Raw genomic sequence first — 14,950 nt, forward strand, 5'->3', positions numbered from 1 at the left:
TCATGCTTCTATCCTTTCCAGTTATACATCACTCAGATGGTGTTGGCAGATGTAGTGCAACTCCAAAGGTTTATTTAGGGGAAAAACATATTACGTTTCTCAGAATTTGGGTTTTACACTGTTTTTTTTTTTTTTTTGTCTTTGATAAACAAGGATTAAAACAGTGCAGAAGTGTGCATGTGTGGTGCAGCCTTGGGCTTTAGAATAATTTATATTCAAGCTTTTCTTTGTGGTCGTTATGACAAGTAGTTTGTACTTCCTTAGGATTATGTATTGGATTATATGCATTCATAAAACAAACTTAATGGCATTTGGTTTGAAAGATTGTTCATTTACCACTTTCTCTCTGCCTGCCTCTCTGGCGATAGTTCAACGACGTCATTGTGTACACGAGTCGAGGGATGACGGCGACCAATCAGTTCAAAATGCACGGCCAGCTGCCGCTCCATGGCATGACAGTAAGTGCTGTTTCTCGCAATCAAACTCAAAGTGCTTCAAACGACTGTCACCGATTTGTCAGTACTGCAAATAAGCCGCCTCAAACAGCTAAACGGCAGCTCTTTCAACGTCTTCCCCCGCTCCAACACACACACACACACACACACACACACACACACACACACACACACACACACACACACACACACACACACAGTCACACACTTTCAGGACAACTACACATGTCCTTCTCTCTCACTCCGTCTCTCTCTTTCTGTCTATTTTGGTCCTTGCTGTCCTAGATACCGCTGCTCTCTAATGTTTTTTCTGTGTCTCTGTGTTCTTCTTCCAGATCAGAGAGAGTGAAGATGAGTGGGGTGTGCCGCATGCCTTCACATTAGTTGGACAGCAGCAGTCGGTGGTGGTGGCAGCAAGGTAAGAACAGCAGTCGTCAGCGCACAGACACCTTGTACCTGGACCTAAAATTAACCCAAAGTGGCTGTGTATGGCACTGTTTCTTCTAGGGTGTGGAGTGATTTTAGTGTTGAGACATTCAAGAATTGTTACAGGAACTCTCATCAGAACTCTTTGAGAAAAACAAAGACACACATTATCAGAAATTGCTAAATTTCCACTGAGAATCCGTTTTAAAATCCTATTCTTGTCGCCCTCACTTTAGAGCTTCAGTTTAATTTCACTCACTAAAATCTCCAGTTGCCGTCCTCCAGAGGAAAGATAAGAGGGAACTGATAAAAATGTTGATTTGCTCATCAAGGTCGCTTCCAAATAATTACCTTTCGCTCATAGCAATTAAGCTTCTCTTCACATTTTTTTTATCTTTGCATCTTTTGTATCTTTATCTGTAATAACAGTTTTAATTAGAGTAAAAAGTTAAACTTAGCCTTATTACTTAAAAAGTAATAATTTGATCTATATATTTAATATTTAAACGTTCTCCCAAAAAGATGCTGGAATTGAGCATCAATCAAAGATAAGCTGGTAACGGAATTACTTAGTGAAGATGAAAAGACAATATGTATTATAAAGTGTGATAGAGTGATATTAATATCACATTGTACACATCATATCTGATGTTCCTTTTTGTTAGATTGTCAGTCAAATCCAGTAACCAATTAATAATGTGTTATTTGCTTATTTGATAGAAATATATAAATGCAGGAAATTTAATTAAATAGAATGTTGCCAACTTTTTACCTTGACAAAAAAGAAAGAGAGAGAGAACCACTTTCCTGCCTTCAAACTAACAGATGGTGTCTTAGTGTCTTTTTAAGGGATAATTTGGCAGGACACCTTAACATGGACCTAACTTGTGACATTCTTGTTTACTGGACTATTTCTAACCATCCGGCCTTCCTGCTGTGACTAATGATGGGACATGCTGAGCATTTTATCCATTTGTGTGTTTTTCACTCTAGTTCACTGACGGAAAGGGAGAAGTGGATGGAGGACATACAGGTGGCGATAGAGACGGCAAAAACCAGCAATGGGCCTTCATCCGAACTTCTGACCAGCAATCTGACAGACAACAGTAAGTTACTACCTAAACATACAGTTGCATATACAATGAATACTTACTAAACAGTGGATATACAATAACAATTCAATACAACACATTTTTAAGTAAAAACCCCACAGGCTGATATCCGAGATTCACAAGACTACGTTTGATTTGAAAAATGATCTGACAATGTCTGTGCTTAAGCGCCCTTCTCCCCCCCATCACCCTACTCATTGTCTAGCAGTAACAACCTCCTGACTTTCCCAGAATGCCCTGAGGACTCCTCGGCAGAGGCGGAGTCTGAGGACGACATAACAGCGTCGCACACCTCGCTGGAAAGGCCCTCCCCTCACCGTGGTAACACCATGGTGCACGTGTGCTGGCACAGGAACACCAGTGTGTCCATGGTGGACTTTAGCATAGCTGTGGAGGTACCGGCCACAACTCAGCACTCAACCTCAGACCTGCCTCTCCCCTTACGCTTCACTGTTTTCTTTTTCTGTGTCTGAGTGTGCTGTATCTTAATTCACTTTGATTATCTCTCAGGGGGAACAGTATCCTCCTGCGCTGCACTCCGTCGTCCAACTATTTACTTACTTACTTACTTTTGCTATCGTGAGCTAATGAGCTGAAGTTATTTTAAGGCTCATTGTTTTCATTGAAAAGTCAAAATACTGAAATAAGAAATGGGTAAAAATCTGATTAGTGAACATATGATAGAAAGTCTGGGTAAAAATAGATTTTGTAAATTTCATTTGTACTCAATCTTTTTTCAAATAGAAAAAAAAGATAATAGATAATCAATAGCTCAATTGTTTTGTCCATATTTCTCTAACCTGTGCTCAGTTCAAGAGGATTTTCTTTGTTCTTGCAGTAGGAAATTAACTTTTGGGTGTGGCTCTGTAGAGTTTTGTTGTACACAAACAAAAGTTATGTTTACATTTAGTGTTACTCGCCATAATGCATTGTGTGTCCTTAAGGTCTAATGAGTGCATTTCCTTCCGCATAATTTGCATATTTGCAAAGTCGATATTTAAACCTGCTATAACGGGTTTTTGGTCACTTGTTTGCAGCAAAAAGTTGTAAACATAACACGGACATGTCTTCACCTTTTAAGGTTATAATTCTCTGTAGCTTCCTCACTACAGGTGACCACTTTTCACATAAATATCAATTAAAGACATTTTCAAATATTTTAAAGCATGCATTGGTTACATCCATGTTTGCTAGCTAGCAACCTCTTTCCTCGTCACTGTTTTTGTTGGGACATTATGTTTCTTTGCACGTTACCACCACCAGCTATGGATTAGTGGAATAGTGTGAAACCAATGGCATGATAAGAATGTGTATCCTCATACGCTTGCACGGTACAAACAAAACATGGTACCTTTAAACTCATCTGCTCCTGAAAATGATGGGCCTTACGAATTTTGCATCAATTTAGTTTGAGCTATTTTTATATCAGATAAATGTTTACCTTAAGTTTTTATGTAAACTGTTTATTTGCTCTATTTGCAGCCTCAGTGAGGATTCTGTTCCCCTCTCACTGTTTTGGCTAACCGTAGCCTGCGTGAAGCCCTTATCTAAACTCAAAACTGTGGCTTCCCTGTGTGGTTCTGTCCTTTTTTTCTCCTCCCCTGGCACTTGAAGTCTCTGATCGTCTATAAATAGAGAGAGAGCAGTACGTAGATGTGCTAAACGTCCTCATCTCACACCAACAGAACGGATCCTGTTTTGCCCTGATCTAGTTCTGCTCTTCCTCTCTAGTTGTAACAACGTCCTCTTCACAGCTTTGCCTGGACACACTGTCGTCTGCCTTCGTGTTTATCCCTGCCACTGCATGCCTGTGTTTCACCTACTTAGTCTCTGTGTTTCTGTCCTTCCCTCCCTGTCTGTTTTTTTCTCTCTCTGTCTCTCTCTTTTCCCCATGCGTCTGTGCGTTCCTCCATGGTAGAGGACCCTAGTCCACTCAGTGAGACTAAGGCCCCCCTGGTGGGGCCCCCCAGTGGCCAGGGACCAGTGCCTCTCTCTGTTATCTGCTGGTACCGTGTTCAGAGCCTCTCCTTTAGTGAATCCTGCAGGAGTCTAGAGGTAAAGGAGCCAGGCAGACAGGAGAGGCCCTGTGTATGTGTTTACTTGCACTTCACCATAGGAAGAAAAGTCCTAAACTTTACAGGAGTTAAAGATCCAAAATGAAATTCACGATAGAAGCACTATCACATAATGTAACATAAGAGCCAAAAACTGTTCAACTCAGTGCCTGTTTCATAATTATTTTTAATCTATTAAAGTTTTTTTTTTTTTAAAGTAAAGCAGCAGTATATTTACACTTAGTTTGGCAGTACAAAATAAGTGCAAACGATTAAGGCTGGCCATATTCTATATTTTCGTTATTGTCAACAAATGCCATGAAATGACTAAAACCAACAACGTCTAAGTCCGCCTCTCAATACTTTCTGACTTCCCTACCCTGTCTGTAGGATTCAGACCAAACCCCATGTGTTTCTACTGAAGACAAATCCTTAAAATCAGGTCACAAATTTATAATTTAATTTTAATAAAAGACTACGTAATTTCATAAAACAGCTGGGCACTGTGGTTCTTAGCAAATGTTTCTCAAACAGGAGTAAATAGTGCATTAGGGGACTATTTTCAGCTGTGGATAAACTCACATTTGGTGCTCTAGTAAGTATTTACAGCAGCATATTCCCCGTATGTGGGATTGACTTAAAATAAATAACATACACATGTTCATTGTAATAAAGGAGCATGTCAGCTACTGCAACAGTGTGGCTTATTAATGTGTTTTTTTGTTGTTGTAGTTATTGGACAATAATGAAGCTCTATGACCCAGAGGAATAATCTATATCAGGCTTTCGAGGATCAGTCTACTATAGTTTTGGGCTTTTTATGGTTATTTGTTAACAATAAGAAAAATCAGGAATCTCACCAGACATATCCTTTAATTTTATTAATCCTTCTTCCACATTTTTAGTCAAAAATCTAAGTATTTGTATTATAATGTGTATGAATTTATATAGTTTTAGATGTAAAATGTGTTGTGTTTTGTCTTTGTAGAATCAGCTGTCTGGAAACTTACTGAGGAAGTTCAAGAACAGCAACGGCTGGCAGAAGCTCTGGGTGGTCTTCACCAATTTCAGCCTGTTTTTCTACAAGTCTCACCAGGTGACATTTGCTCTCAACTTTTGTTTGTCCAGCGAACACATCACCGCCTCTCACTTTCATTCCTCTCCTCACTTTGTTGTGTTTACCCTCCTCTGGGCTTAAAGAAGTCACATCTCTGTGTAGAATGTCAAATATGTGTGCCATGATAGAGGTTTTCCAATGCATTTTTTTCATTGAAAGTTGGCTGTTTATATTTTCACAAGCAAGTTTGATTTTCAATCAAAAATGATATCAATACCAAACCATTTTTTTTTATACTTAAAAAGATAGCCATAAGAGTTGTAAACAAAACTACTTATCAAGAACCGACGACTCCACTGTTTATTAATTAAAGGCTCTAAAGAGATTTTAAAATTGCACAAATCATTTATAAGGCCAAAAACAAATTACTACCTGAAAGTATTCAGAAGTTGTTGAGAACATCAGTATAACATTAGAGAAATCTGCATGTTAAAGAAATAAAACTTCAGGACTGATGTAATTTTATATTAAAGGGGATGAATAACTGTTGTAATGAGGAACTGAACCTGTGTAGTAATCTTTGTAAGTTTAAAAAACTTACAAAGAGTAAGTTACTCTTTGTAAACAGTGCCAATATTATCCTCATTTTCAGGTTCATAATTGTATTTTGAGGTTGTACCAGAATAGGTTTACATGGTTTAATTTTCAAAAAACACCATATTTTTGTTGTACTGCATATTGTTGCGGATCATCTTTTCACCCTGCGTGTTCAGGTCTCTGTTTTAGCTACAGAGTGAGGCATTGCACTTCTATCCCATCTTTGTTGGGAGGCGCACATGCGCAGTAGCTAGCTAAGGATCACATCAGCTAGCTCTTTGTTTCTCTAACTTCAGTTAGTACAAGGCAGGATTAGCCGAGAGACTTCTTCTAAACGAGGGCGCACTTCCAACTTTGCATGGAATACCTGCAAAACAGGGACATGTCAGTAGTTCTTTTGTAGATTATGGTGAACTAGTGTGTGTTGTAGCAGTGTTTTGCCATTGAGAACGAGCTAGCATACTAGCGCTAGCATGCTACAGTTAGCCACCTTGTCTCGGCTACTGACGTAGAAAGCCCTGCAGATTTTGAACAGCTCACCTGAAGACTGAAGGCAGAAGACCTTCAGAAACCGTATCTCACTCAAAACAGCATGGATGTTTTTTTTTTCCAAGTTTGTATGCGTGTTGAAGCACCAGAGACACAAATAATATAGGCACTTTAATAAACATAAAACAATGTATGATCAGAATGACATGTTTAGTATGCAGGGCTGTAGGGTTAGTGTAAATGTTTGTCTGATGTTACCTTTTGACATCAAACAGGTAGTGTTTTGTAAAGGTGTAGGAATACGCTGTAGCTTCATCCTACACCTTTTCAGTCTGGAGTAAATCTTGATGTAAATCTTGATGTTCAGTGGTGGAAACAACTAATTAATTCTACTCAAGTACTGTACTTAAGTACAATTTTGAAGTACTTGTACTTGAGTATCTTCATTTTATGCTCCTTTATATTTATATTCCACCAAAATTCGGAGACAAAAATGTATGTGTGTTGTAAAAATGAAACTTTTTTTTTTTCTTCTTTCCTCTCTCATTAATCATCTCATGATTTATCTTGTGAGCCACTGAAGGGGCTTGATACCTCGGTTGGGAACCACTGGGCTAAACTAGCTAACTGTAAATAAAGAAGTTATAATTAGCTCCATTTCGAACACCTACAACTGTAAAATGCTGCTTGTTTTTGATGCAAGGCAGCTTTATTTATATAGCAGATTTCAGCAACAAGCCAATTCAAACTGCTTTTACATGCATCAGTATAAATCTAATAATATATCCGTCACAGTGGCAGAGTACTTTCACTTTTGATACTTCAAGTATATTTTGCTGATAAGTCTTTATAATACAGTATTGTTACTCAAATCCGGTTTTAAATGCAGGACCTTTGCTTGTAATACAGTGTTTTGTGGTTTTAAATTGTGGTTTTATCATTTTACTTAAGTAAAGGATCTGAATACTTTTTAAATTGCTGGCTATGTTGCATGGCTTTCTGCTGTACAGTTTTGTTGGGAGCAATCCATCTGTTTGTTTTGTTTGATCCCAAATTGTTTGTGTAATTATTGACAGACCAAAACATAAAAAATAAATATAATGTATTTCCTCAGGATGATTATCCACTGGCCAGCCTTCCTCTTCTGGGTTACTCAGTCACCATCCCGTCAGAGTCTGAAAACATCCACAAGGACTACGTCTTCAAACTGCATTTCAAGTCCCACGTTTACTATTTCCGATCGGAGAGTGAATACACTTTTGAGAGGTACGCAGTGAAATCATCCAGATGCACATTTACTAAATAAATTAGCAGTTTTGCTATGTCCTAAATGTCAGTGGACTGATGACTGATGAAAAAAAGTATTTATCTGCACACAGGTGGATGGAGGTCATCCGCAGCGCCACGGTCCCCTCCAGCGGGGCTCGTGTCCTGAACAACAAAGAGTCCCACCCTCACTGAGGTGGCTCACCTTATTTCCACACGTTGTCCACCTTCGGGTGGCATCTGCCCTTCCTGTTCCCCCTAGACTCTTTGCTTTTCTTTTCTACACATATCTGGGACATTTGTACATGTGTCCATGCACATTTGGTGCTTTTTAATGCTTGAATGGTGACATGTCCGCTGGTTTAGACTGCATCAGAGACTGCATTTTTTGGCATTTTTACTCTCAACTCTGAAACCTCTTTTTAAGGATGTCATTTTATACTGTTTTCTACTGGTCTGAACCACTTCCTATCTTTCTGGTTTTACATTTTGTCTTTGGTTGTTTTTACAGCAGGAACACGTTAATATAGATATTCAGCATTATTTCTTAGATGGTTAAACTATCACTGCATTGTCATACAGTTTTTGTCTACTTTTTCATCTTATTGATAACTGCTGCTTTAAAAATGTCCTGCAACTTCAGTGCCAACTGGTTTATATCAATGTCCTGGACTTTTTAATGCCATTTTGTAACATTGGGGATGAGGAGTGTCTCCTTATACTGGTGTACCATGACATTTTAAATCATGTTAAAACAGACGACCCTTTAATGGTCAATGCTCTATCCACACCTGGCCCAGCACAATGTGTTCTTGTTAAAAAAAAAAATGAAATATGAAATTATTTTGTTGTATTATTGAATTAACCCTAGGATTGATCACAATGTGGCCAGGGTAGCTGTCATCGCAGATTAATGCCATATCAAGTAAAGTAAATATTCTATTCACCGATCTTTGTTGTAAGAATATGTCTCAAACTGTTTTGCTTTTTTTTTATTAACTAAAGTTCCCCTTCAGCTGTTTGAGAAAATGTGAGACTTGTTCATAATCCTTGTATTATGAAAGTGTTATGAAAGCTTTAAAGATTATGTGTGAAACAAAATAGAAACTTTCAGTTCCAAGCGCTGTTGCCCTCACTGAACTAGGCTGCCTCCTGTATACAGATACCAGATCTTTTTATGGGTCTAAATGAATGGAAATATGCATTTGAAAAGGTTTTGCAGTCAAGCAAATGAAATGGAAAACCTCAGTTCTGTTTAGAATTGCAGCGTTTTCAGACAACAGAGAGCTCTTTGGAAATGAAAGCAATAAAAAAAAAAACTTATTCAAACCTAGATTTGTGTTACTTGTGTTTTTTTTTTTTAAGCTCAAGGGGCTGGAGGGAGGCTACTGGAGGGATGTTTTAACCAGGAAAATATGTTTAGTTAATGTACAGCCAGGCAGCTCTTCAGTGTGTTTACAGCTGTGACCTACAGAGGGCATCATTGATCAAGCCTTTTGGTAGAGTCAAGCCATAACCACAGTGTCTTTATATTAGTGTATACAAGCTATAGAAAGCAAAGCCTTGTTTTGATCTGAATGTGAGTGTACCTATTATATTAATTCATGCATTTATGAATTCTTCTAAATCTGCATTTAGCTCTTTGTGACTGCAAGAAGCCAGCACCTGTATCTATTATCTAATTAATATCTACTGGGATTATATAGCCTAGATAATAGCAATAGAGAGTGTAGCCAGCACTGTTTGTGTTTACACTTGTGTTTCTCAAAGTCTAATTTTGGACTGTCTGAGTGTGTGGAGATGTACATAGTTACATAGCTAATTATTTACTTCTCTTTCTCCCTTTTCTTAAGAAGTAACTCCTCCTTCTTACAACACCAGTTTAAATAAACTCATTAAAATAGTTATAATTAAAAGATTGTTTTCCCTCTAATATCAGAAAGTTATGTCCTTTAGCATCAAGCGCAGTTTTGGTTTTAAACAATCACAACTTTGACAGAACTTAATAGTGAGTCTAATCTCTTGTTATTCAAATTCAAAGAGGCTTTATTAGCATGGCCAAACTGACACACCGTAGGCTATAGCTAAAGCACATACAGTACAGGTAAACATACACATTTCCATACAGTTTTCAGTAATGACAGTGAACCAGCTTGATTACTCGATAGTAACCAACTTGTATTTGGTTATTCTGTTTAAGAGAGATATAGTGTAAATTAATACGTTTATTCAAAAGCCAGAAGGGGCAAAAGTAGTGACACTCTCTGTTTTCCAGAGTTGTGATTTTTGTGGTAGTAGAAAAATATTGGTTCAGTCATTCAGAGTGTAAGTGCTCGAAGTCCAAAGTCCAGGCCCAGCAGCTCACACAGACACAGACACGAGTGGGCAGGCCTTTAAACCGGTAAGGGGCGGAGTGCGCTGAGGAGACAACCAGATTATACACCTCCTGTCTGGCGCTAGACGGCCAATGAAACACTTCTCAAGAGGATCCTTTATTATGACAACAATAAATCCGATGGAAGAAGGGAGCGCGCCGGAATAATGCAGCATGCGTTGACTTTTAAAAGCGAAAAGTATGCAAGCGAGAGGTGGGAGTGAATCAGCAGCTACACCACAACATGACCCAGCTTCAAACTCGTGGTGCTTCCTAGCGTGGATCGGAGAAACGGATACACCGGTGATGGTTTTCCTTTAAAGCTCGCTTGTAGAACTTTTATTAAACGGTTATTAATGCAAAGTGGTGCGCAACAATGACTACTCCAGTTCATCCGGAGACCAGGAGATTTACGCGGGGTCTAGGTAAACCTGGCACCGCAGCTGAACTCAGGCAAAGTGTCTCTGAGGTGGTCAGGACTTCCGTGCTGGTTGTAAGTACACACCTTAACTCTCCTCCTCCATCTTAATACCACCTTGGTCAGTGTCCTCATGTCTGTTTAAACCTTTGTTGACCTGTGAGTCACCTTTTACCTTTTCGATCAGCTGGGTGGCACACGAGCTTTCTTGGGTGAAAATTGCAGGTTCTATTATGGCGTGTGTGAACCTGGCCTATAAATGTGTAAAAGATAGATTTTAGGTGAATTAATAACGGTGTGTGTATCTGTGACAAAGAGATGGATAAAGGCAGGGGTGGATTTTGTTAAAAAAATAAAAATGGTGGACTTTTCCATATAGCACAATAGAAAAAGTGTATACAATATATATTTGCTTGTAGTATACAGAACATGTAATGCCCATGTGAGCTTTGCTAAATTGCCCCAAAGTGCCTGAAATCCTGCACTCTCATTCATCCTCACCCAGCTGACTTTGGATCAGCTGGGTGCAGGCTTATTGGGTGACTACAGGTTATATTATAATATGTAGTGTGTGACCCTGAACAACAAATGTTAGAGAGTGATTTACAGAGGAGGAATAGAGAAATGTTGTACAATTTTAGGTGGACTTTTGCATTAATAGTGCAATACAACTAGCCTATCTCCCTTACTTTGTGATTTATAGCACATTCTCTTCACTTTGTGAGATTTGTTGAAATGCCACAATGTTGTTGAGAAATTTCACTTCCAGACTCACTTGTTCCATTTGTTCTAAGTGTCCTTTTTCCTGGAGAGTCTGTAACGAATCAGTGCCTGATCAAGGTGTTTTGTACTTTGTGTCAATGAGGGCATCGGTTTTATTGAGATGACATAATACCTCTTCACAAGGGAAACCGTATGGCTTCAATTTCATGCTTCAGACACCTAAAGTGTCCAGTGACAGTGACATAATGCTGAATTTGACCGTCCACTTTGGAACATCTGGGTGATGAGGATCTGCAGTATACCTTGTCAGTATCACTTTTCCACAGAGCTCAGGAAGAAAAAGGACTCGGCCCTGTTGCGTCCGAGTGTGTTGGGCGTTTGGTGCTCCGCCTGATTGTTCCAGCTTTCCTGTCAGAAGTTGCTAGGTAACTGAAATGGACACCATCCAGGCTCTCTGTCAGGGAAATGGAATCCTAAGTCAGGATCCCAGAAATCCAACCACACCTTCATATTATTTGTTCATTCTCACTCTGGTGCACTGCCAGAGACGCTTGAGGGAGGAGAGCAGGGAAGTAATGGATAGAAGTATGCATGTTGGTAAATCAAGATGTTTAAGGAGGACTGAGCTAACTTGTAGGAACTCTGTGTTAGACTTTGGGTTTTGTGTTAGTATCAGCAGACATCCGGCAGTTCATTTGTTTATAAACTATTTGGCAGATATGTGCAGGGGCGGATTTAAAAACTTTTGAATTACTTTTGAATGAAAGACTGAGGCACAGATTTACAGTACAGTCATTTTGCGTATTTTCCAAGTCGTTTTGAATCTCTTATCGTCATTTGTGTCTCTGTGTAGTCATTTTGCGTCCCCGTTTGGTTGACTTTACAAAGAGAAATGTTAAGTTTCTTCATACAGTGGTTCTAGTCCAGGGGCCCTGAGTCTGTACCTGGTAGGCCTGTTCAGTAACGTCCATCATATCAATAAATCGACTACCTGTCACCTTCTGACTCTGGTAGTGCACCAAGGGGCGCCAATCTGATTTCAGGTGGGGGGCCTTGCCAACCATGGCCCGGCTTCTGGCCCCGCCCCTGGATATGTGAGCTGTAGAAGTGATTGTTTAGCTGTGTTGTTAAGTTCAAGTGTTTGCTGATGCTTCTCAGTGGGACAAGAATGTGACTGTACACGAGACCGCTGTCCACGCAACTTGCAATTAATTCCTCCATGAAACATGTAAATACCTCAGCAGGAATAGAGGGATCTGTTCCAGGGAGATAAAGAGGGGATTGTAGCTGTGGTCAACCATTCTGATGGTTGTTTCATGCTTGAAACACATTTTTCTGTCCTTTTTAAACTCCCAGAAACACACAATATAGATTATAACATACAGTATAGTACATACAGTACATGCCTAGTGGTCACACAGCAATTTCTCAACTCTGTTTTGGAATCAAGTGCACTGTACTGCTCTCTTCCTCTCACAACAATTTGTGCATTTTCGTGAAAGCACACACTGACCAGAGCCTCTTTGTTTATTGTTGGGAGTGGAGAGCAGCAGAGAGACTTGTAATAGGCCAGAGCTCTCAGCTGAGCCATCCCTCGGTTTCTCCACGCTTTAGGCATGCTGAGAACACTGTTAGCTCCATGATGGCTGTCACCAGCTTTGAATTTGTTGTGCTGGCGTTGCACTTCGATACAACACAGGAAGCCTTTTCCAACTTTGCTTTGTGTAAAATTAAAAGAGACATTATTGAGTGTGTAGCCTAGAGTTTTGTTGTGGGTTTTGTCTGCAGCACTAAACAGCATGTACATGTCATTTATGTATCGGCTGATTGGTATATAACAAATCAATGGCAGTTGGAAATGTTTAGTTAGTGTATTACAGTGTATGAAACAGCTGGGGGGCTGTTGTGTAATTGTAATCAATAGTCCTAACTGCCTGCCACCTAATGGTGATATACTCAGATCCTCAGTGTTCCTGCAATATGCCTCACCCGAGGGAGCTGTATGCCAGATGGGTGTCATTATGTAGGAGTGATGCCATTAGCCGCCCATGGACAGTACACCCACAACTGACTCACTGTGCAACCAGAAGGGGAAAGTGGAGGTCTCATATGTGCTGCAGAAAAGAACATGAAAATATTGTCAATATAGACAACTATCAATAGAGCACACATGTTGCTGCCTAACCTCACTTTTAGGCATTAAACTGCCCATATAATGCTCATTTTCAGGTTCATAATTGTATTTTGAGGTTGTACCAGAATAGGTTTACGTGGTTTCATTTTCAAAAAACACCATATTTTTGTTGTACTGCACATTGCTGCAGCTCCTCTTTTCACTCTGTATGTTCAGGTCTCTATTTCAGCAAACAAGCTTCTCTAGGCCTCCTGGTGGATATTTGTGCTAATGGACAATTTAGATGATTCTTAATCTGTTTGGCAGGTGGACAGCATTTCCTGCCTTGCGGTTTCACCCAAGTAAACTTCTACATCTACATCAACAAGCAGAGTTCATTCATCCTCCCTTCATGTATACAATCACCTCTACTTTTGTCAGCCCTCTTGATCTAATCGATCCTAAACTAAAAGCTTTTTCAAGGTTTTGTAAATTCTCCCAAGATGTGGGAATCCCAGGATTACCTTGAGTGGGTGTGTGTACTCTGTGTGTTTTTTAGTAAGTGTGCCAGGGACTTTTTTTTTCAACTTTTAGTTTTGACAGAACATGTTCCTTCTTTGATCGTACGCAGAGTTGAAGTCATGTCCCCACACATAGTGAAGCCGGATTTGTTAGTCATGCCACTCACCAAAGATTTGCTTAGTAGATTGATCGGAGGTCTACAAAAACTGCAAAGAAAAAAAAAAAAAAAAAAAAAAAAAAAAAAAACGTCTCTGCTTTCTTGTATGTTGGTATTGTTTTCCTCTGTCTGTGTCTATAAGGCCTGTTGGAATCAGACTAAAACGGTGCAGAAGCTTTGTTACTGGGATGGTGAATGGTACTCTACAAGAACAAAACCAGTGGGGGGAGAGATGGGAGAGCAGATGAGTTCTCTGAATCACTCAATAATACATGATGCTGCTCTAGTAACCAATGCATTCTCTCTCTCTCTCCTATGCTGTGAATTAGACAAGCCCATAGGCCCACCTATAGCAAAAACTTGCACAGTCTAATAAAACGGGTTATAAAGTTCAGTTTTTGTTAAAGCTGTTTTTAGAGAGGTAATAATTGAACTTCATGATCACTTTGAAAGGCTGCAGTTTGTGGTGCTGTTAAATTGTTTTGCGTTATACTGACAGGTAAACTATATAACACGTGACAGGTGGATGGAGTAACATGGCTACAGTTCCCTTTTGGCATCTAAAGAGACATGGCACAGTGCCGCTGCTTTTCCACCTGTCAGCTGTTATATAGTTTAGTAATTACGCACAATTGTCTTTAAACATTTTCAAGTTAATGTGCTGATTGTGTAACTTACAGTAACTGAAATGGAAACATTTAAACTCCACAAGACCCAGATATAAGCAGTGTAGTGATGCATTTCAAGGAAAGTGAGAAATAAAACACACCCATCAAACTCACTATAAAATGTGTCTGCTTGGGTTTGGGCATGGTTTTTGGCAGTTGTGGTTATAATCTAAACCAGATTTGCCACTCAGGGCTCTTGCAGTTGGAGTGGGAAGGTTGAGAGGATTCCTTAACTGAGCACACGAAGGTTGAGATAATATAAAGCACTTTGTCAAAAACTGAAAGGATTACCTTCATCCAGCCTTGACCGCCCCTGGTTAGTCCACATTGAGTATTGTAGCAAAGCCAACTCAAATGATCCAATGGCCAGACAGACAGAATTTATTCCAGTGCAAATGAAAACAAACTATTAAATATCATGGACATGAATTGCACTGGCTTATCTCTTTAGGACAGCTGATTTATTTTACAACACCCTCATTGTGCCAGAATGTATTTTAACCACATGTCAAAATAAGT

At 39.4% G+C, this 14,950-nt stretch overlaps 2 protein-coding genes across 4 annotated transcripts in view; both read left to right on the forward strand.

Annotated features, from left to right (window-relative positions):
- The window catches only part of LOC114563904 (FERM, ARHGEF and pleckstrin domain-containing protein 1), a 65,254-nt gene extending 56,465 nt beyond the window's left edge, over positions 1–8,789 (forward strand). For both annotated transcript variants that reach the window (XM_028590891.1, XM_028590892.1), the window contains exons 21-27: positions 369–458; positions 791–873; positions 1,875–1,987; positions 2,225–2,388; positions 5,036–5,143; positions 7,305–7,456; positions 7,570–8,789. In XM_028590891.1, the coding sequence (XP_028446692.1) occupies positions 369–458; positions 791–873; positions 1,875–1,987; positions 2,225–2,388; positions 5,036–5,143; positions 7,305–7,456; positions 7,570–7,651 (792 nt within the window). In that variant the 3' untranslated portion in view covers positions 7,652–8,789. The remainder of the gene's footprint in view (positions 1–368; positions 459–790; positions 874–1,874; positions 1,988–2,224; positions 2,389–5,035; positions 5,144–7,304; positions 7,457–7,569) is intronic.
- A 1,082-nt stretch (positions 8,790–9,871) lies between these two features.
- Positions 9,872–14,950, forward strand: part of zmp:0000001200 (dedicator of cytokinesis protein 9) — an 84,666-nt gene continuing 79,587 nt past the window's right edge. The window contains exon 1 of one of the 2 annotated variants that reach the window (XM_028591978.1): positions 9,872–10,323. In XM_028591978.1, the coding sequence (XP_028447779.1) occupies positions 10,207–10,323 (117 nt within the window). In that variant the 5' untranslated portion in view covers positions 9,872–10,206. The remainder of the gene's footprint in view (positions 10,324–14,950) is intronic. The other variant, XM_028591975.1, reaches the window with a different exon arrangement.

Source organism: Perca flavescens, chromosome 11, assembly GCF_004354835.1.
Source record: "Perca flavescens isolate YP-PL-M2 chromosome 11, PFLA_1.0, whole genome shotgun sequence".
Classification (NCBI taxonomy): Eukaryota; Metazoa; Chordata; class Actinopteri; order Perciformes; family Percidae; genus Perca; species Perca flavescens.